Source organism: Stegostoma tigrinum, chromosome 8 (genome assembly GCF_030684315.1).
Source record: "Stegostoma tigrinum isolate sSteTig4 chromosome 8, sSteTig4.hap1, whole genome shotgun sequence".
Taxonomy (NCBI): Eukaryota; Metazoa; Chordata; class Chondrichthyes; order Orectolobiformes; family Stegostomatidae; genus Stegostoma; species Stegostoma tigrinum.
Window position 1 is genome coordinate 81286875 of NC_081361.1, and position 24373 is coordinate 81311247.

Here is a 24373-nt window from a genome sequence, read left to right on the forward strand (position 1 = left end):
GATAACATTTAGCCTTACGCCATTAATATGCCACAATACTGATATATTACATTGACTTTAAGCATGCAAACTTTCAATACTACAGTCCATTTCAATCAACTTCTTCCACCACTGAAACACCTCCGTCTTCCTTCATCATAATCTTGATAACACGTTGGCAATTATGTTCTTTCGTCCTGCCGTGTGTATAACTTTCAAATTGAATGGCTGCAAAAATAATCTCCATCTAAAGAGTCCGGAATATGTATCCTTTACTTTTTCTAAAATCTTTAAGGAGTTTTCATCAATATATACAATTGTCTCAATCACATTACTGGCAACATAATTGTGGGAACGTTGCAATATTAACATCAAACACAAGGTTTCCTTCTCATTGATTGAATATTTCTGACAATGATTATTCGATTTTCTGGAAAAATACCCATAAGGTGTTTCTATCTTCTTGTCATCCCTTCGCAAGAATACAGCATTGACACCTACATTATTGCATCAATAGCCGCCTTAGGTGTGGCTAATGCTGGGGCAGTGGTTAACACAGCCTTTAGGCTGACAAATGTTGTCTGAAATTTTACGTCCACTGAAGTTTTCTGCACTTCTTCAATGAGTCAATCAGCGGAGCAACCCCACTGCCAAAGTTCAATATGAATTTCCAATAAACAAACCATTCAGCCACAGGAATTTTAGTATTTCCCTCTTTGTCAATGCTATGCAAAACTCCCCAACAACTTTTATTTTCATATCCCATGGATATTTCCCTCTTTGTCAATGCTATGCAAAACTCCCCAACAACTTTTATTTTCATATCCCATGGAGTCATCAGTCCATGTCCAATGGCATGGCCCAGAATTGTGGCTTGGGCTTTTACAAATCCACTCTTAGCCAGATTTATCACATTTTCTGGCAATACTCCTTCTGAATTACACATCTCCTCATCTCCTACTATCAAAGATTGATTTGCTCCCTTTAATTTCTTTACCTCCTCTGCTAGGCATATATGAGCACCCCTTATCCATGCAAGGAAATTGGTTTGTGCATTCTTTTACAGCTTTTGAGTTTCCACTGTGCTTTCCTTTACCACGTCTTCAAAACTCATTGGCTTATCCTATTTTTCCACATCCATCTTCCCAGTGCTGGCTCTAAATAACCAACATTCACGTGGCTTATTTTGTTGCAGTGAAAACACCTGAGCTTTTTATTTCTCTTTTCCTCTCATGGGTTTCCTTTTTAATTTGTGGTAAACCTTCTTTGCTATCTTTAATGAGACCACCTTTTCCCCTACTATGAAGGATTTGTCGTTTTCCCAATTTCCATCCCTCACAGACTGAAATTGACATTGAAAACCAAACTTTGATTAATGAACTAATTCATAATCATCTGCCATTTCTGACGCTAATCTTGCAGTTTTAAGTCTCTGCTCTTCCACATGAATTCTCATTACTTGAGGTAGTGAATTGTTTTACTTTTACAAACTTACATTGTTTGACCCTTTCAAACTCAATGTATGTTTGACCAAGTTCCTTCCTTAGATTCCTGAAACATTGTCTGTTGGCTTCTGGCACTAGCTCTTCTGGCACTAGCTCATACACACTTAAGATGGCTTTTTTTAACCTTATCATACTCTCCAGATACCTCTTCTGATCATGATGCAAACACCTCACTTGCTCTACATACAAACTTTGTTTGGATCCACAATACCCACATGGTCAGCGGCCACTTGATTTTTTAATTCACTTCCTCAAATGAAATGAAAAAGTTTTCTATGTCCTTCTTATAGAACCTAGGTCATGCTTGGACAGATTTAAACAGATGGCCCTAGGCCTTTGGCTATGATGGGATTGCTCTCCATCACTGTCCTTATCACTGCTCCTACCTTTCAGCTCCACCTCCAGCATTTTAAGTCAACTTTGAGTTTTCGTTTCTGACCTCCTAAGTTCAAAAACTGTCTCTTTATCTCTGTCTTCTGCTAGTGTCTTTCTTTCCTTTTCTCGGCTTTCACTTGTAATTCAAACTTTCCTTTTCTCTTTCTTTGTCTTTTGCCTCTAATTCAAGCTACTTCATTTGCAATTGAATTTTAGCTGTTTCCAAAGATTCCGATGGCATTTCTGGCAATCATAAATAGAACACAGAACATAGAACATTGAAAAGTACAGCACAGTACAGGCCCTTTGGCCCACGATGTTGTGCCGTGGAATAATCCTAATCCAAAAATAAAATAACCGAACCTACATTCCCCTCAATTCACTGCTGTCCATGTGCATGTCCAGCAGTTGCTTAAATGTCACTAATGACTCCGCTTCCACGACTACCACTGGCAAAGTATTCCATGCGCTCACAACTCTCTGGGTGAAGAGCCTCCCTCTGACGTCTCCTCTATACCCTCCTCCTAACACCTTAAAACTATGACCCCTCGTGGCAGTCAATCCTGCCCTGGGGAAAAGACTCTGGCTATCGACTCTATCCATGTCTCTCATTACATTGTACACCTCGATCAGGTCACCTCTCTTCCTCCTTCTCTCCAGAGAGAAAAGTCCGAGCTCAGTCAACCACTCCTTGTAAGACAAGCCCTCCAGTCCAGGCAGCATCCTGGTAAACCTCCTTTGCACCCTCTCCAAAGCCTCCACATCTTTCCTATAATGGGGCGACCAGAACTGGACACAATATTCCAAGTCTGGTCTCACCAGAGTTTTGTAGAGCTGCAGCATAACCTTGCGGCTCTTAAACTCGATCCCCCTGTTAATGAAAGCCAAAACACCATGTGCTTTCTTAACAACTTTATCCACTTGGGTGGCAACTTCGAGGGAGCTATGCACTTGAACACCAAGATCCTGCTGTTCCTCCACACTGCTGAGAATCCTGCCCTTAATCCCATATTCAGCATTTAAGTTCGACCTTCCAAAATGCATCACTTTGCATTTATCCAAGTTGAACTCCATCTGCCATTTCTCAGCCCAGCTCTGCATACTGTCAATGTCTCGCTGAAGCCTGCAATAGCCCTCGATACCATCAACAGCATCTCCAACCTTTGTGTCATCAGCAAACATACAAACCCACCCCTCAACCTCCTCATCCAAGTCATTTATAAAAACTACAAAGAGCAGAGGCCCAAGAACAGAGCCCTGTGGGACACCACTCAGCACTGACCTCCAGGCAGAATACTTACCATCTACAACCACTCTCTGCGTCCTGTCAGCCAACCAATTCTGAATCCAGACAGCCAAATCACCCTTTATCCCAGACCTCCTGACTTTATAAATGAGTCTGCCGTGGGGAGCCTTATCAAATGCCTTGCTGACATCCATGTACACCACATCCACTGCTCGATCCTCGTCAACCTGTCGTGTGACCTCCTCAAAGATCTCAATAAGATTTGTGAGGCATGACCTGCCCCTCACAAAGCCATGCTGACTCCCTTTATTCACGCTATGCTTTTCCAAATAGTCATAAATCCTAGCTCTCAGAATTCTTTCCAAAACCTTGCTGACCACAGACGTAAGACTGACTGGTCTGTAATTTCCAAAGATTTCTCTATTCCCTTTCTTGAAAAGAGGAACAACATTTGCCTCCCTCCAATCTTCCGGTACGACTCCCGTGGAGAGTGAGGAAGCAAAGATCTTCGCCAGCGGCTTAGCAACCTCCTTTCTCACTTCCCGGCGCAACCTAGGATAAATCTAGTCTGGCCCTGGGGACTTATCAATCTTAATGTTTGCCAAAATTTCCAGCACATCAACTTCCTCAAACTCGATCTGTTCGAGCCTGTTTTCCTGCTCCTCAAAGTTCTCATTCACGACAAGGTCCCTTTCCTTAGTGAAAACTGAAGCAAAAAACTTATTTAGGGCCTCCCCTATCTGCTCAGACTCCACTCACAAGTTCCCTACGCTATCCCTGATCGGCCCTACCTTCTCCCTGATCATTCTCTTATTCCTCACATATGAGTAAAATGTCTTCAGGTTCTCCCTAATCCTCCCTGCCAAGCCTTTATCGTGCCCCCTCCTGGCCCTCCTCAGTCCACTTCTGAGCTCCTTCCGAGCAAGCCTGTAATCCTCTAAAGCTGTGCTAGACCCTTGCTTCCTCCACCTCACGTAAGCTGCCTTTTTCTTTTTGACGAGAAGTACCTCTGTTTCCATCATCCAAGGCTCCTTAATTTTACCCCTTCTTACCTGTCTCAGAGGAACAAATTTATGCATCACTCACAACAACTGCTCCTTAAACAGTCTCCATATGTCTGTTGTGCCCTTTCTGTGGAACAATTGCTCCCAATCTGTACTTCCCAACTCCGGCCTGATAGCGTCATAATTTCCTTTACCCCAGTTAAATATCTTCCCCTGGTAACTGCTCCTTTCCCTTTCCATGGCTGTGGTAAATGTGAGGCTGTTGTGGTCACTGTCGCCAAAGTGTTCTCCCACCACGAGATCTGACACCTGTCCTGGCTCATTGCCGAGCACCAAATCCAAAATGGCCTCCCCCCTCGTCGGTCTGTCCACATGCTGAGTAAGGAAACCCTCCTGAACACACCTGACAAAAACGGCTCCATCCAAACCATCTGCACTAAGGAGGTTCCAATCTATATTGGGAAAGTTGAAGTCACCCATAACAACAACCCTGCTATGTTCGCACTTTTCAACAATCTGCCGGCCAATGAGTTCTTCGATCTCCCTACTGCTATTTGGGGGTCTGTAGAAAACCCCCAATGAGGTGACTGCTCCCTTGCTGTTCCTAACATTCACCCATACTGACTCAGTCGACAAACCTTCCTCGGCAACCTCAGCCCATACCACCTCAGTTGACGAGCCCTCATCAAAAGTTCTTTCAGCCACCGTTATACTGTCCTTGACTAACAAAGCCACACCTCCCACTCTTTTACCACCTTCCCTGACCTTAATGAAAGATCTAAACCCTGGAACCTGCAACATCCATTCCTGACCCTGCTCTATCCATGTCTCCGAAATGGCCACAACGTCGAAGTCCCAGATACCTATCCAAGCTGCAAGCTCACCTACCTTATTCCGGATACTCCTGGCATTAAAGTAGACACTCTTCAACCCAGCTTGCTGTCTGCCAGCACACTCATGTGACAGTGAGGTTGTCCATGTCCTCCCTACGCTCATCCTCCTGTGTACAAGGACTACACCTCAGTTTCCCATCCCCCTTCTGAACTAGTTTAAATCCACCCGGATAGCACTAGCAAATTTCCCACCCAGGATATTAGTGCCCCTCTGGTTCAAGTGGAGACCGTCCTGTTTGTAGAGGTCCCACCTTCCCCAGAATGAGCCCCAATTGTCCATGTACCTGAAGCCCTCCCTCCTGCACCATCCCTGCAGCCACGTGTTCAGCTGAAATATCTCCCTGTTCTTTTCCTCGCTATCATGTGGCATGGGTAACAAACCAGATATAACCACTCTGTTTGTTCTAGCCCTCAGCTTCCACCCTAGCTCCCTGAAATCCTGCCTGACATCCCTATCCCTCTTTCTACCTACGTTGTTGGTGCCTATGTGGGCCACGACTTGGGGCTGGTCACCAATGTTGAGCTACTGTTGCAATTACCTCCCTTTTCATACATACAAAGGCAACTCCAACTCCAACTTGTCCTCCAATTCCAAAAGCTTTGCCTTACACACTTACTGTAAAACTCCTGAAAGTGACTTCTTCCACCCCCTAAGAAACTCTAAGTGACTGAAAGAGCAGTTGCTATAAAAGGCACACACTATTTACCAACTAAATGTAGCATCTGAAAAGAGAACACCAAAATTTCCAACTCACTGTCTTTGAGTCCAATAATCCTAAACCAAAGCTATAATTAGAGATTTTTATCCCGATTAGAGGCCCCAATTTGTTATGGTCCAGACCAAATTCCTTCAAAATGTATTGAAAAGATCACTTAGATACTAAATTTTTCTTACTTTCCAGGCAAGGGTAAGGCATTCTGAATGCAATTTGATTGGTCAAATCACCAGATTTGTAGCAAACACACTTTATTTTTGTACTACAGTTAAAATACAGACAAAATACCAAACAATGAAAAAAATTAGCTTAAATATAGCTCTTGTCGATTTAGAATCCCTACAGTGTGGAAGCAGGCCATTTGGCCTATTGTGTCCATTCTTACCCTCCAAAGGGTATCCTACCTAGTTTCATGCCCCTACACTTTCCCTGCAAACCTGCCTTTCTCATGACCAATTGACCGAGCCTGTAGATATGAGCAAACCCTATCCACACAAGTAAATTCCTTAAAGAAATCTGGCACTTCCTTCTCAACCAACCTCTGATCAGATTGAACATTTAAAGTGCAGCAATGGCCTCATGGTATTATTGCTGGCCTGTTAACCCAGAAACCCAGATAATGTTCTGGGGACACGGCAGTTGGTAGAATTTGAATTAGGCGGCACGGTGGCTCAGTGGTTAGCACCGCTGCCTCACAGCGCCAGGGACCCAGTTTCGATTCCACCCTTGGACAACTGTCTGTGTGGAGTTTGCACATTCTCCCCACGTCTGCATGGTTTTCCTCCGGGTGCTCTGGTTTCCTTCCACAGTCCAAAGATGTGCAGTTAGGTGGATTGGCCATGCTAAATTTCCAGTAGTGTTCAGGGATGTGTAGGCTAGGTGGGTTATAGAAGTATGGGTATGGGTGGGGTGCTCTGAGGGTCAGTGTGGACATTTTGGGCCAAAGGGCCTTTCTCCATACTGTAGGGGATTTAGAATATGAATCTGGAATTAAGAGTCTAATAGTGATCATGAATGCATTGCTGTTTGTCAGAGAAACCCCATCTGGTTCTCTAATGTCCTTGAGGGAAGGAAACTGCCATCCTTACCTGGTCTGGCCTAGTTGTGACTCCAGACTCACAGTAATGTGGTTGACTCATAACTAGCCTCTGTGCATTTAGGGATGTACAATAAACGCTGGCCGAGCCTGCAACATCTTCATCCTGTGAATGAATAAAAGAAAGAAAAACATTCTTTTGCAGTTTTTTTTAGATTCCATTATGCTTTCCTCAACAAAACTCACTGGCTTATCCTATTTTCCCTCATCCATCTACCATGGACACTATGAACAATTCAGCATGACCAATCCACCTAACCTGCACGTTTTTGGACGGTGGGAGAAAATCAGAGCACCAGAGGAAATCCACGCAGATACTGGGAGAATGTGAAATACTTAACAAGGTCACATATCTGTTAACTACTACTGATTAGCTGCTCCAAGGTAGCAACATCCCATAAACACACCTTGGCAAAGGCGAATTCGGTAAAATACATTGTCTCACATGCAAATCATCAGCCCAGGAGGAAAGAACATCAAGAAAAAACTCTGTGAGAAAGAGAGAAAGAAAGAGAGAAAAAACTCGAGCCTTTTGCTGTAGCAGGGAGAGATGTCTAGTAGCTTCCAAACTCCTAAAGCTAATGAAAGTTAAACTAAAATCCTGGTTCAGTAGAAGGTTGACCCCACCTGTTCGTTCTGCTAATATTGTTACAACATTAAAAAAACCCAAGGTCTCACAAGCTTTGCCTTGAAACAGACCATTCGGAACCTCTGTCTCAAACTCTCTTTTGAAAATAAAATAACAAAATACACCTCTTAAAACCACATTATTGTCAAATTCTGGAGTCAGGTACAGACCAGAGCTGGTAAGAATGTCAGTTTGCCTCCCTAAAGGACATTATTGAACCAAATGGGCATTTCCTGACATTCAATAACTTTTTGTGATCATCAGATTTTTAATTCCAGATTATTTATAGCATTCAGATTCCATTATCTGCCAAGGGGCATTCGAACCCAGGTCCCCAGAACATTATTTTGGCTTCTGGATTAATAGTCCATCCATAATAACATTAGGGCATTACCTTCACTTGAGGCAGAACACCAATCAATGTACAGCTGCTTCAACGTTCTCAATGACTTTCATTTTGCTAAGGTTCCTTGATGTTACACTCAGTTAAGTAGTCATTTGATGCCAAGGGCAATCATTCTTACCTCACCCCTGAAATTCAGTTGTTTTGTCCATGTTTGGTGCAAGGTTGTAATGAAGTCAGAAGCTCAGTAATCCTGGCAGAAACTAAACTGAGTATCAGTGAGCAGATTTTTGGTGAACAGTGCTGATGACATCATCAGCTATTACTCATGATTGACTGTAGACTCATGGACAGGGAATTGGTCAGATTAGATTTGTCCTTTTTTTCGAGGACTGAACATACCAGGGGCATTTTTCATTTTGTTAGACAAATGCAGTGTTATAGCTGTACTAGACCATTTTGGGTAAAGGTGCAGCTAGTTGTGGTGCATAAATCTTTAATAATACAGAAAGGATATTGTCAAGGTCCACAGGCATTGCTGAATCCAGTGCTCTCAGCCATTTTTTGATATCATATTGGATGAAATTAAATTATGGATGAAATTAAATTGGTGGATGACTGATTTCTGTTATAGTGTGGAAGTCAGCAGGAGAATGAGTGGGATAATTGACTCAGTAATTCTGTTTGAAGGTGGTCACATGCATTTAACCTTGTCTTTTGCTATCTCACACTGGGCTCCATCATTATTGCAATGGGAATGCATACTTCATTGGTATTTCTATCTTGATATATGTAGTAATGCTCTTGCTGTACTCTTTCACATTTCTCATTGAATCAGATTCAGTTCCCTGGCATGATGATAATAATTGAGTGAGGGGTAAGTAGGCCATCTGTTCTCAAACGGTAATGGTATAAAATTTTACTCCAAGCATGCCTAGCTTTAAACATAGGAACATAGCGTGCAATTTCCAGCTCCCTGGGGGTGGTACGACAGATGTCAAGAAGAGGAAATATTCAGATGAGTTGGACTTGAAGACACACACTTCTCACCACCCCACCAATGAAGTGGTTGCTGAGATTGACCATGGGGAGCTTTCTCAACTTGATAGGAGTTAAGGCACTTACCTGGTAAATTAATCACTGTATAAAGGGCTCAATTCATTACTGCCCCAGCTGGCAAATAAAGTGGTTGGTTTCCCAACTGGGTTGGGATCGGGAGGGAGAGGGTTGTCTCTATTTGCTGTGATATCTTTGTGAGCTCAACCCCACAAAGGTCTCCTCAAGTTAGGCCTCAACCATTGGACTTTAGGACTCAGAAGTTGCCAGTCACTATAATAGAGATAACAAAGTGTGGAGCTGGATGAACACAGCAGGCCAAGCAGCATCTTAGGAGCACAAAAGCCACTGTTTGTCCTGCAGCTTCTGGTGAGCTACGATAGGGTTAGGGTTAGGGTTAGGGTCAGGGTTAGTACACGACTGTCAAAGCCTGCAATAGACTAAAAGGTTCACCACTGTGCTGCTCAAAGTCTGATTGATGAATAACATAGCAAGATTTCTTGGTAGTGGGAGTAGGAAGTTTGTCAACTCCTAACATGCTCGTTTGCAAACGTAGTCTGAAAAATCATACCTCCAGCAACAGGAGTAGGCCATTTCACCCCATTAGCCTATTGCTCCATTCCATGAGATCATGGATGGTCTAGGAACTAACTCCAGATACCAACCCTTGTCTCAGTTCCTTTAATATAATTGGGTAAAAAGAAACCAGTTTTGAAGTTAGTAACTGATGTTGCATTAATTACTATTTGCAGAAACAAACTCAAACTACTCTCAACCTTCTTATGAAGCAGTGTCTCCTAACTGTGTCCCTAACAGATCTTGCTTTTTACACCTTATTTCTCTAACTAGAAGAAATAGCTTCACTCTATCCATCTGACTCTTTCTCTTAAAATCTTTATGGAGTTGCTCAAATCATCCCATATCTTTTAAATTCCAAGGATTTCAACTCACATTTGCTTAATCTCTTCTCATGCCTTCACGTTTGGAGAGCAGGTACTAATCTAGTAAAACCACATTGCTCAGAACTGATCTGAGGAAGGGTCACTGGACCTAAAACATTAACTCTGATTTTTTTCTTTACAGATGCTGCCAGAGCTGCTGAGCTGTTTTTGTTCCTGGTTTTCATCATCCGCAATTCTTTCGGGTTTTATACTTTCTAAGATGTGGTGCTCAGAACTGCTCTAAGACCTCCCTTGCAATTCATCAAGGGAGTTGTGTCGCTAAAACTATTTTTTTATAGAATGCAGACACCATCACTGGCATCATTTATTGTCCTTCCCTAATTGGGACTTGAACTGATTAGTTTGCTAGGACATATTCAAAGGGTAGGGGACAGTCACCTACATAACTATCACTACATAACCCCGTCTGGTGCCACACGTAGTCCAAACTAGTCAAAGACAACAGATTTCCTTCACTATACAGCATTAGCAAACAAGGTGGATTTTCACAACAATTGACATTGGCCACCTCTGGGTGAATAGTTAATTTCAGATCTTTCCATTGATTTAAATTTCACTTTCTGAACTGGTGGGATAATGAAACAGGAGCTTTAGCCTGGGCCTTTGGATTATGAATTCCGTATGGAATATGAATTCCAATAACGGAATACCACTCCATTATGGCCTGTCCCTTATATTCTATTCCTGCAGATATAATGTCCCACATTTGACTAGCCTGCTTAATTCTCAGAGGGGAAAACCAGTAAAAATCTAGCAATATATATTACTAAATGTACAGAATATACAGGATTTCCACTTTGAAGTATACAAGACAATTATTCGTCTCATTCACTATTTTTAATAGTTTTTCCTTCTGGGTTATTTTCTCCCCTTATTCATGACATTTGTAGTGCAGCATTCAGTTGTTCATTATTTGATTGTGTGTACCCATTAGCTGATCTTTTAACTTCATTAGTCAAATCTGGGTGTGACAACAGAGGAACAGAAATTAAACTGAAAGCAAGAAACTGCATGCATCAGAAGAGACATTTTAAAAGCATTGGAAATAAAGCTTCTATTTATACATGGAAAGTTATGTCATGTCTGCATACCTCTGAGGCGTTAAACACAACAACCTCAGTACATAGTAGATAACAAAGTGTGGAGCTGGATGAACACAGCAGGCCAAGCAGTATCTCAGGAGCAGGAAAGTTTGACGTTTCAGGTCAAGACCCTTCTTCAGAAAAAAACCACAGCACATGAATTCTTATGCTGGATTATGTCCTGAATCCAGCCTATTTAACTCAGTTATAATGCCACACAACATGATGGCTGCATCACACATGATATTAATGTTATTGAAGGTTGTACATTGGGACTTTAAAGCCTACCTATGGGTAGCAACTAAATGTTTGAAATAGAGATAATAAAATGTGAGGCTGGATGAACACAGCAGGCCAAGCAGCATCCCAGGAGCACAAAAGCTGACGTTTCGGGCCTAGACCCTTCATCAGACCCTCTGATGAAGGGTCTAGGCCCGAAACATCAGCTTTTGTGCTCCTGAGATGCTGCTGGGCCTGTTGTGTTCATCCAGCCTCACATTTTATTATCTTGGATTCTCCAGCATCTGCAGTTCCCATTATCACTGATACAAAATGTTTGAAATAGCTGAGTTTGTTGAACAGTTACAGGGAAGTTTGAAATTGTAAATTGTTAATATTCATTTTCAGCCATCCTTAACTATCCTGTGTGCATCATGGCATCACAGTAGTACTGCCGCCTACATATCTTTCAAGGATTGCATCTAAAACATAAAGAAGCTTCAACATTCACAGCACACACACCATGATGTCATGATCTTTAATTACATCTCAAAGAATGTACATGTATTTGATGGCTTTTCACCAAAAGTTTACATGTGACAAAGACACAACAAAAACAGATGGCTTTTTGCGTTGAGTCCCCCTTCTGCATTCAGCTCTGCTTACTTGCCCAGTCAGGGTTTCTGGTGTCTGCCAGCCTTGCTCAGACAGTCTTGTTAAGCTGGTCAGGCTTTATGTTCAAACATGGTAAATATTTCACAACACCGGCCCAGACTCCATATGACAGGGATAGTTCATGAGCTGATCAACGTGGAGAGGCTTCATGCCTGACGCTGTAAATGTTGGCATAACATAACATCTCATTAAAAAGGAACTAAGTAACTGAAAAAGCTGTACTCACTGGAACTTGGAGGAAGAAATCTATCCCGTCAAGTACATGCTTCATAAATGCACATGTGTTTGTGAACAGGCTTACATCTGTGAATGTATTTGCAGTAGGTTGAAGTGTTGATGAACATTTATGAAATGCTAATGAGTACAAAAAATAGGCTCTGAAACATCAAGGTCAGGAAAGCTTGCCCACCTGGTCTTCTGGATTATTGTCCTTGGAGAGGAAGGGGCAAAAAGAAGATTTGATAGAAGTTTTCAAGCGTTTGAAGGGCTTGCATTTGTAAACAGTGGACAGGGAGGAACTATTCTCATTTGTAAATGGATTGAGAACCAAGAGGGACAAGTGTTTTACAAAAGAAGCCAAAGCAAACAGAAAACATTTTTCATACAGTCAATAATTATAGTCTGGAATGCAAGTCCTGAATATGTGGTCACGGCAGGTTCAATTGAGGTGTTCAATAGGAGATAGGATAATTACATAAGTAAAAACAATATGCAGGATTAAGGGTAAAAAGTAAGAGATTGACACTAAGTTAAAATTCTCAGAGAACCTGCACAGACACATTTTGCTAAATGGTCCCCTTCTGCACCCAACACTTCTATAACCTGAAAAGGTCTGAGAACTTTAGCAGAACTTTAATCCACTGTTGGAAAATGAGTTCTTGCCTCTTTCCCAGTTAAGTTGCCCCTTACCCCACACTTGTCTTAGCTTCACACACAGATCCAATGGTACCCACAGAAATAGAGTAAAAGGAGACAAAGTACTGGTGGAAGAGAGAAGAGAGTGCAAGACAATGTGTTAGGCTAGACGAAATAATGGCTCATGGGCTATTGATAAAGATAGCCAGAATTATGCAAACACATGAACTATGTTCACATGAATATTTCTTGTAGATCGCTGCCAGCAGAACCAAGGAAATCTAGTGCTGATCCCAGGAAACTCCTAGGAAGTTTTCACCCCTCAGATCGAAGCACACCTAAACATCTTGTTTTGAGCTATTGGAACCACTATACATGGAAGTAGCTTGTTGATTTACAAAGTTGACTTGGCTAAACATTGGCCAACAAATACATTTGGACAACTGGAGGAAAATGATGGACTTTGTTCTTCCATAAAAATTCACTTTAAATGACTGAACCTCTTTCACTGAGTTAATGGGAACTGCAGATGCTGGAGAATCCAAGATAATAAAGTGTGAAGCTGGATGAACACAGCAGGCCAAACAGCATCTCAGGAGCACAAAAGCTTCCAAGCAGCATCTCAGGAGCACAAAAGCGTTTGTGCTCCTGAGATGCTGTTTGGCCTGCTGTGTTCATCCAGCCCCACACTTTGTTATCTCTTTCACTGAGTGTCCATTTTGCATTTTGCCGCCCGGCAATCACTAGTGGTCAATTAGAGATATCATAACTATGGATACTGTGAACCATTTTGTTGCTTCCCTGAAAATAGCACAGTTTGGAGCATTTGTCAAAGCTGGGTTCATTTTTTTTAAGAAAATCAGATCAAAAGATACCAGCATTAAAATATTTTAGACAATTTATATCTTTCTTGGCAGGCTTCAACTAGCTGAGGGCAATGTAGGAGATGGAGGTTATAACAATGGACTCCCAAAGTAAGATTTCCAAATCTCAAATTACTTTGTACCTTTAGAATAGCAGAAAATCTGTGAGAAAGTCTTTGCTGGTCAATAAAAGCGACTCACTATCACATTTGTTTAAATTTATATATAAATTTAATATATGCAACATATTCAACAATTTTAACTGTATCTATTGAATTATACATAATCAAAGATTATCCAGTGTATTTCTTGATGATTGGGTCTGATCAACAATGAATGTAACAGCTTTGACAGTAAATCTGTGGAGGTTTCTGTTTGAAGTTAACCGAAACAATTCTATAATTGGTGGCAGCAGACTGTATGAGAATTTTCAGGCTCATCATGCCAATTCTAAAATACAATAATCTCTTTATTGTTTACAAGATAATCGTGGGAGAAGTGGCTGTATTTTTCCTTCAATCAGTTACTAAGGAGTTTGGAAATCGTGAGAAGACCATAGTAACTGGAGATTGTTGCTACATCAATCCACTGGTGCGCAGAACAGTTAGGTTTCTTGGTAAGAGTAATATTTAAGGTTCTATCTGAAAAAGCATAATATTTTACAAAAGTAATATTTTCTAATTTAAAAATACACAGTACATTAGTCCTTTAATTATTGTTTTTCTTTCTGCTTGTATTAAAAACTTGCTTTAAAATATGCAAAGAAAGCAATTTTCACTAACTAATGATATAAATGTCATAGAGAAAGATAACAAAATCATCGTACATGCCTTTGTTCAGTTGTATTACCTGAATTAACTGAAACTAGTAACAACATTCAATATTGCTTTGGTTTCTGACAAGGTTATGAAAGCTTTGATTCACTTGAAAATGGCTACAATTTGAACAGGCTTCTGCTTTGCTTTAACAGCTTGCTACCAGGAACAGACTGTAACTTTTGGATAGTGTACAGAATACAACAGAGAGCTCTTTCACAATTAAATTGAAATTTGTTGAACTTTACAATTAACAGGTTGCGTACACTTGCTTCCATTTTATATGTGAACTGATATAGGAAGAGAAATTGGCTGAAGAGACTTTACACTGAAGAAATGGTTTTTACTATTTGTCACGATATAGCTTTGGCGGGTGGTAATCCTATTGATGGCAATGGTGCTGCTAACAGCTGATAACACAAGATACAGTTTATAAATATATCAAAGGCACATTCGTAGATTGGAACGAGACCAACTGCACAATGGAAGCTGTTCTCCTTTGAATACTTTGCTGTCATTGATTCATATAGGATACGTTGGGTGGTCAAATCTATTGACTGCAGCTTGCCAAATGTCATTCTCTTTAGTTTACAGTCATTTTTTAATAAAAAAATGTATTAGCTATCACATTCAGACTGTGGAGTAAAATTATTTTGAGCCATTTGTCTGAAATTCGCATGTCTACAGTTTTGATTGTAATGAAGTCAGCCAGGTGGACCTCAGAGAATATGAATTCCCTGATTGCGACTGCTAAACTGGTCCAATCAGGATGCCCTGGCTGACAGATATAGACAGGAATGTCAGAGGTTCTGCTCGCTCTGAGAAAGCTGGGCCAGTGTCAAGTACAATGCAGATGTAATTAAATGGTGACGAAATACTGGCCTCTGTAGAGTTATTTCATCCATCACTGAAGCAAAGGTAATAAATAACATATTTTGCTCAGTCTAACACTTAGGATAAAACAGCAGAAAATGTTTCAGATAAAAGCATTAAGCATTCAAATACTCATTGCGCTCTATAATTTCAAAGCCATTGTGTTTTTAAATAATACTAAGTATTGTGAATCAGTTATGTGGGGAATGCGGTTGCAATTATTTTCTTTCTTTAAAAAGACAAAGTCAGCTGTGTTACCCATTTGAATTTATCCCATGATGCAGAGATTATTTGAATTAATAATGTGCTACTTAAACTATTTTAAATAAACTTTATTTTACCTTTTTGTAGTATTTCTAGGCATGTCAAAAGATAAGGAACTTGGCAAAATTCGAAAACCATTGTAATGAGAGACCATTCTAAATGGCTTGTCTTTTAAAAATGTTGGGTATTTTGTATAATTTCTGTTTTGAAGCCTTTTAACACATTTCTGCTGACAATAACATCAGTGAAAGATTACTGCACTTGATGTAAAATGGACAGAGCTGTTATTGGCAGTACTAAGTATTTTTCCGTTATTAATGCCAAAAGTATTTCAAGCCCACATTGCTCTTTCAACCTTGTCAAAAATGTCATTTTATCCTTTAAAAAAATTCATAGGCAACCATCAAAAAAAAAGTACATTGAAATATAGTAGAAGGGTCATGTTGCTAGGCAGAGGAATAACGTCAATGTCTAAGCAGACAATGACAACCCTGCCCATACAGATTCGGTCTTCTGACTTGATCTCACTTCTTGCTATCGATTTAAGTTCACTTCTTGCTAAGAGAACAAAACTGACCCCTCTGCCCATCTGCCTGTCCTTTTGATAGGATGTGTATCCTTGGATATTTAATTTCCAGCCCTGATCCCCTTGCAACTGTGTCTCTATGATATCGTAGATATCACATCTGCCAATTTCAATCTGTACTACAAGGTTATTTGCCTTGATTTACATACTGCATGAATTTAAGTACACATGAGAGAGACTCTGCTAGAAGGTTGAAACCAGACCAACTTAGGGCAGAGGTCCATGCTGGAAAATCCTTATGCATATAATGTAACTGAGTACATCTTGCAAAGACGCATTGAGATCTGTACTGAAATTCTCTGACTAGCAAACCATTCACAGAGTTGTTGAACATGGTGTAGCCCACTCTGTCCAAACATGCTGATAAGTCAAGAAAATTGAATTGTTTATCAGTATCAGCGACATGGGATGCCATCAGTAACTTGGATAGGTGCCAATTTATTACAGTGGCTGGAGTGGAAACCTTCTTGGTGGGGTTTACAACCTAGGAAAGATGGGTATAGATCTGGGAATTTCCCACATGTTCAAGCACTTGAGAGAAGATAGAGATATTGGAGATAGAGTTTTAGTTGTAGAGGGGTAGAGAGGTTGGCTATTTGAGAAGCGGACTTTACTCTTTGCATATCTACAATATATGTTTATCATTAGGCTATTGATCTTTGCAGGCTGTTCTCATTGTTAGTGTTATAACTGAATCTTCTTTACCATGGATGGCTAAATAAAGTCAGAATAACTTTCTAGTGTTATAGCTCAGTGGCTAGCATTGCTGCCTCACAGCACAAGGGACCCAGGTTCAATTCCACCGTTGGGTGACTGTGTGGAGTTTGCACATTCTCCCCATGTCTGCATGGGTTTCCTCAAGGTGCTCTCACAGTCCAAAGATGTGTAGGCTAGGTGGATTGGCCATGCTAAATTGCTTTAAGTGTTCAGGGATGTGTATATTAGGTAGGTTTTAGGGATGGGTCTGGGTGGGATGTCTGAGGACTGGTGTGGACTTGTTGGGCCGAAGGGCCTATTTCCATACTGTAGGCATTCCATAAGCATAGATGGGAGTATACAACTCACTTTCATTTATTGTATAGATCACAGTAGTATGCTGGCATAAATTACAGATAATGAGAAATTTAGTGTAACTTCTGACACCCAAATAAACTCTACCACCAGCCCTAAGATAATAAAGTGTGAAGCTGGATGAACACAGCAGGCCAAGCAGCATCTCAGGAGCACAAAAGCTGACATTTCGGGCCTAGACAATTCACCAGTGAGGGTCTAGGCCCGAAACGTCAGCTTTTGTGCTCCTGAGATGCTGCTTGGCCTGCTGTGTTCATCCAGCTTCACACTTTATTATCTTGGATTCTCCAGCATCTGCAGTTCCCATTATCTCCTCTATCACCAGCTTTATTTTGTTTTTAATCTAGGACACTCAAATATAGTCAGTGAATGCATTCACACATATCTCCATAAAGCATCTGTGACCAGCCTTGAAGAAAATAGGTTTTTATCTAATATTATCCTCCAGAAAGCTAGGGGTTGATATTATTACAACACAAGCAGGGGCTGGTGGTAGGAGAGACAGGTATGCTTCAGTGCATTGATGCTTCTATCCACTTATTACTCACGCTGATGTGACTGACTGCATTTTAAATTGCACAGATACCTGCCCAACCTGGCATACTTCATTTTAAATAGCAAGTTCTCATTTTGATAATGTACTTTCATCTTGTTTTGCCATTTAGTCTTAAGTACAAGTAGAATAGTGCTGATAGCTTGTCCAAGAGGTCAAAACCTGCTGGGAAAAGCTGTCTACGATGAAGGAGAGATCCTCAAAGACCCATAAAGGAATTCTGAACTCCCCCACCCTGGATCCCTTTGGTGGATCGCAAGACAGTCTCTAGATATTCAAATTTATTGACTGGTCATTCATTTTGATCTAATAAAGTCAAATTATTAGAACATAGAACATAGAACATAGAAAAGTACAGCACAGTACAGGCCCTTCGGCCCACGATGTTGTGCCATGGAATATTTCTAATCCAAACATAAAATAACCGAACCTACATTCCCCTCAATTCACTGCTGTCCATGTGCATGTCCAGCAGTCGCTTAAATGTTACTAATGACTCCGCTTCCGCGACTACCACTGGTAAAATATTCCATGTGCTCATAACTCTCTGGGTGAAGAAGCTCCCTCTGATGTCGCCTCTATACCTTCCTCATAACACCTTAAAACTATGACCCCTCGTGGCAGTCAGTCCTGCCCTGGGGAAAAGTCTCTGGCTATTAGGCTCTATCTTCCACTGCCTAAATAGCCAGGACAGTCGCTGCGCTGAGCTCCCATTTGAGAGTTAAAATTAAGTCCATTATTTGAAGAACTAAAACATTTTTGAAAAGCATCATTTCAGCAATATGCTCATTACTTGGAAATCTGTACTTAAAAGGTGGTAAGCACAACTCTTAAACTGCTGACCATCTTTTTTGTGCCTGTTCACGCACGAAGGATCAATCTGTGCTGACCACATTCACTCAATTCCTAATCGGTTGAATTGATTCCGAAACCTTGAAGTCCTACTTTCTAGCTGATAAAATTAGTTACTATTGACAACTCCAATCCACTAACAAAGCGGTGACTCCTGACAAATGTAGGAGAATTGCCTCTCTGTTTATTATCCATTGCCCATTAGAGGAGGTGACAGCCTAGTGGTATTATTGCTGGACTGTTAATCCAGAGGCCCAGATAACATTCTGGGCACCCGGGTTTAAATCCCACAATGGCAGATGTTGGAATTGGATCCAATAAATATCTAGTGATGACTATGAATCCATTCTCAATTGTTGTGAAAAACGCATCTGGTTCACTGACACCCTTTAGGGAGGGAAATGGCCATCCTTACCTGGTCTGGCCTACATGTGACTCCAGACTCACAGCAATGTGGTTTGCTCATAACTGCTCTCTGGGTAATTAGGGATGGACAATAAATGTTGCCTAACCAGTGACACCCTCATCCTGTGAATGAATAAAGAAAAAAAATCTGACAGTGTACATGGGTGAGACACATCTCTGTCTACTTATGTCTCTTTTCTAGATGAAACAAAAACTTGATGTGTTTAACAATTTTTCTATCCTGAATAAAACTTAAGTATTGGACATTGTTTTTTTTGTGTGTCGGTTATTCATCTAGAAGACACAGAAGCTACTTGAAAAAGAATGCCTAAACATTTCATGCCTACTGGTGTGACAGCTGTAATGATGGGCTTGTTCAGATGCCATTAACCTTTTGAGTGCAGAATGTCCTTTTTCAGCTTTTTAAAATGCGCACTTGCCTTCAGAGCCATTTCACTTTGGGAGAATATAACCAACGTGATAAAAGAAGTGAGATTTAATTGACAATATTTGAGGCCCACTCACTACTTTTCACTCCACATTCATCATTATTCCCATAGCCATATTTTGCTTTGAACTGCTGCCATTTAATTCAGAAGCTAGAGGTTGTAGCAAGTCTGACATTACTGATAATGTCATTCTATATCATAGAAAAGGGACACACTTACTCATGGATTGCTCTGGTTTCAAAGGTTACTTACTATAACTTTGATTGTTGAATCAACCCAATATGCAATTAATAACCATACTTGGAGCATTTAGTACCTATCTCCAATTTCTCGCTTTCATGTACAGTCCTTCACTACCTTGTCAATGACAAGAATTCAAGTACTAATCTGGATAACTAGTGTTAGTAGGTCATTTGACCAAAGGGCTCATCCCAGTCGTGATAGATGTTATCCCAGTCTGCTTACCAGAATACAAACTTTTCTGAAATGTTCCTCACCCTAGTCCATGTAAAGCAAAGTCACTGTCAGCCAACTGGACCGCTATCTTGTTAGAGAGAGAGAGAGAGAGAGATGACTGGTTGTGGTTCAGCCAAATGATGGCCATACCTCTGGTGAGGGGAGAAGTTAAGAAGCTTCATAGTAATTGCAGCCAGTGCTGGGATTGAATCTCTGCTGTTAGCATCACAAACCAGCCAAACAGCCAACTGAGCTAACCAACTCCAATATTGCAAACAATAATATGATTTCTTGGGCAGCCCAAGAAACTTTCTTTTTCGTGCAGTCCTGTGACAAGCCAGATGGTGTATGACCAGTTTAAATAATTAATAAATAAATAAATAAATGGATCTTCCCGTAGAGAAAAGAGTTGCAGTAGAAAATAATGATGATTTATGCAGTTTCTTTTTATTTATCCAATCTTCTCAGATTAAAATAATGCTGTCCTCTGGCTATGGTATTATAGTGTAACTTAATTTATAAATATTGAGGAAGATGGTTCAAAATCTTCTCATCATTACGGAAAGATAAGGGAAATTTAATGTCAGATTTGCCAAAATTATTTAAATTTAATCATTTTATTGCCTGATCATAGCTTGCCACCTCCTTCTGAAGGGTAACTAGGGACAGGCAATAAATCGTAGCCCTAGCCTGTGACATCCATGTTCCACACATAAATTTTAAAAAAACAACATTAATAGAAAAAAATTTGAACAGTTCTAGTCACTATTACATTCATTCCAAAATGACTCTCAGTCAGGTGAAACATGTTAAAGACCTAAAAATGTATTTACTTGCAAAAATTTTAAAATATGCTTGCTGTGTATGCTGGAGTCACTTTTGACCATAAATAAATAGAATAATGTAATATTATGTTCTTCAGGCATTTGCATCAGTTGGAAATGGTTAACGTGTTTCCATGGAGATTTTAAATCAACCAGTTTTATACTTGCTGCTGTGCAAGTTCATGTTAGATAACAGTGTTACAAACTAGATCTAGATAAAACAAGCTTTCTTCTGTCAATGAGCTTGTAATTAGCTGCACAAGTGATTTTTTTGTCACATTGGTGATAAATATGCTGCAAAAACCTGTTCTTAATTCCATTTTTAAAGGTCTTGTATTGTTTTATCTCTGACAGTTGCAAGGTAATAAGGAAAGCCATATTGCTAATCCTTAAAAATAATTTTGAGGTTTTATTCCCTCATGTCAGCTACTTTTAACAAAACGCACCTAGTGGATAAAAATTGGTGGGTACCAAATTATTTGACTGCCCCATTGAACCTCTACCAGACTGCATAAGGAATTCTTCTCAGCTGAAAATTCAAGCCTACTTACTACATTTTGGTTGACTGGTGAGATGAAGTCCAGGAACTATAATATCCCAGGTCTCATTCTGGAGCAGTGAATGTGTTGTTATCTTACACCATGACTATTAGAACATACAAACAAGGAGCAAGGATAGGCCACTTGGCCCTCAGAGCCTGCCTCACCATTCAATAAGCTCGCCTTATTTTCACAGGAACTCTACACTGCTGCATGTTCCTGATAATCTTGTTTCCCGTTGGTAATCAAGAACCTATCTACTTTTCCCTGAATAAAATTTAAAGATCCTGCGTCTACTGCCTTTTGGGGACGGGAATTCCAAAGACTCCCAACCTCTGAGCTAAGAAAATGCTTCTTCCTCTCTGTTTTAAATGGGTACCCCCTTATTTTTAAACAATAAGAGGAAACATTGTTTGCATATGTAACCAATCAAGTCTCCACAGGAACTTAAACAAAAACAAAATTTCTGGAAAAGCTCAGGTGGTCTGGCAGCATCTGTGAAGAAAAAATCAGAGTTAATGTTTTGGGTCCAGTGGCCCTTCCTCAGAACTGACGATAGCTGGGAAAATGTCAGTTTATATGTAGAAAAGATCCCCACAGGATCTTGTACATTTCAATCAAGTCACCTCAGACTCTTCTAAACTCCATTGGATACAAGCCAACCTGTCTAGCCTTTCCTCAAAGCAGTTCACTTATTCCAGGTATTAGACTAGTATGCCTTCTCTGAACATCCCAAAATGCTTGACTTTTTAAAAATGTAGTCACCATTTAATGTAAGTGACAAGAGCTGCTAATTTTCTCATAGCAAGTTATCACAAAACAAACAATGGAATTGTTAGTTTAGGGTAAGTTAAGACTCAGTTTGGCTGTTGGCCAGGATATTGGGAGAATTTTGCTGCCCTTCTTTGCAGAGTGCCATAAGGACTTTTATATCCAACTGAGATTTTTAATGTCTCATCCAAAACTTGGACTTGTGTAAAAGTGCAATTCTCACTATTACACAGAGTAGACTGAAATAGATTTTGGAACAAAAACAAAGTGCATGAGAAACACAGCAGACCTGGCAGAATCTGTGAAGAGATAGAACAGTGTTAACTTTCGAGTCCAGTGATCCTTCATCAGATTTTTGGATTCATTTCTAAGTCAGTGGCAAGGATTTACCAACCAAGCTAACACCCCTAAATGGCAATTTCAGCAGAGATCAAGTAAATTCATCTCTTTCTCCTCCCTATATCATATGATTAGAACTTCTAAATGTTTTATGCATACAAATACCTTACATAGTATATTCTTTGAAGATTAGCTATTTCACATAAAACAAAAGATGTATATTTTAATGATTAGGATCCAAGTTTTGATTAAATATTGTAAACTGTGTAAATAGCTAATTGTTGTTTGTTAAATGTGTAAGGAAACACTATTCTCTGTAATAACATATAGTATGGCATATCAAGTTGTAAATCAAAAAGTGAAAAGTAAAAATGCTTACAATATCTCTGAGATTTTATTCAAGTTTCCACAGTTAATTTTGCTCATTGTTCTCTTCATGCCCCAGCCCTTACATATTCCTGCATCTGAAAAGTAAGAAGTGGTGGTGATGTTTGGCTCTTTAGTTAGGAAAGACATTGCACATATGTGGCACTTTTCTCTCAACTTCATGATGTCACAAAGTGTTTCGCAGCCAAGGTGCTTTTCAAGATTTCTCAGTATTACAAATTCTGCAACTTGTCTAAGCGCAGCCAAATCTCCAAAACTCCATTGTGGTAATAACCAGAACATCTGTTTTCCTCTCTCTGATGAAGGGTCTAGGCCCGAAACGTCAGCTTTTGTGCTCCTGAGATGCTGCTGGGCCTGCTGTGTTCATCCAGCCTCACATTTTATCAGAGATAATGGGAACTGCAGATGCTGGAGATTCCAAGATAATAAAATGTGAGGCTGGATGCACACAGCAGGCCAAGCAGCATCTCAGGAGCACAAAAGCTGACGTTTCGGGCCTAGACCCTTCATCAGAGAGGGGGATGGGGGGAGGGAACTGGAATAAATAGGGAGAGAGGGGGAGGCGGACCGAAGATGGAGAGTAAAGAAGATAGGTGGAGAGGGTGTAGGTGGGGAGGTAGGGAGGGGATAGGTCAGTCCGGGGAAGACGGACAGGTCAAGGAGGTGGGATGAGGTTAGTAGGTAGCTGGGGGTGCGGCTTGGGGTGGGAGGAAGGGATGGGTGAGAGGAAGAACCGGTTAGGGAGGCAGAGACAGGTTGGACTGGTTTTGGGATGCAGTGGGTGGGGGGGAAGAGCTGGGCTGGTTGTGTGGTGCAGTGGGGGGAGGGGATGAACTGGGCTGGTTTAGGGATGCAGTGGGGGAAGGGGAGATTTTGAAACTGGTGAAGTCCACATTGATACCATATGGCTGCAGGGTTCCCAGGCGGAATATGAGTTGCTGTTCCTGCAACCTTCGGGTGGCATCATTGTGGCAGTGCAGGAGGCCCATGATGGACATGTCATCAAGAGAATGGGAGGGAGAGTGGAAATGGTTTGCGACTGGGAGGTGCAGTTGTTTGTTGCGAACTGAGCGGAGGTGTTCTGCAAAGCGGTCCCCAAGCCTCCGCTTGGTTTCCCCAATGTAGAGAAAGCCGCACCGGGTACAGTGGATGCAGTATACCACATTGGCAGATGTGCAGGTGAACCTCTGCTTAATGTGGAATGTCATCTTGGGGCCTGGGATGGGGGTGAGGGAGGAGGTGTGGAGACAAGTGTAGCATTTCCTGCGGTTGCAGGGGAAGGTGCCGGGTGTGGTGGGGTTGGAGGGCAGTGTGCAACGAACAAGGGAGTCACGGAGAGAGTGGTCTCTCCGGAAAGCAGACAGGGGTGGGGATGGAAAAATGTCTTGGGTGGTGGGGTCGGATTGTAAATGGCGGAAGTGTCGGAGGATAATGCGTTGTATCCGGAGGTTGGTAGGGTGGTGTGTGAGAACGAGGGGGATCCTCTTGGGGCGGTTGTGGCGGGGGCGGGGTGTGAGGGATGTGTCGCGGGAAATGCGGGAGACGCGGTCAAGGGCGTTCTCAATCACCGTGGGGGGGAAGTTGCGGTCCTTAAAGAACTTGGACATCTGGGATGTGCGGGAGTGGAATGTCTTATCGTGGGAGCAGATGCGGTGGAGGCGGAGGAATTGGGAATAGGGGATGGAATTTTTG

At 41.1% G+C, this 24373-nt stretch overlaps 1 protein-coding gene across 3 annotated transcripts in view; it reads left to right on the forward strand.

The window, feature by feature from the left end:
• Positions 1-24373, forward strand: part of LOC125456654 (phospholipid phosphatase-related protein type 5-like) — a 122854-nt gene that overhangs the window by 37396 nt on the left and 61085 nt on the right. For all 3 annotated transcript variants that reach the window (XM_048539980.2, XM_048539979.2, XM_048539981.2), the window contains exon 2: positions 13981-14113. In XM_048539980.2, the coding sequence (XP_048395937.1) occupies positions 13981-14113 (133 nt within the window). The remainder of the gene's footprint in view (positions 1-13980; positions 14114-24373) is intronic.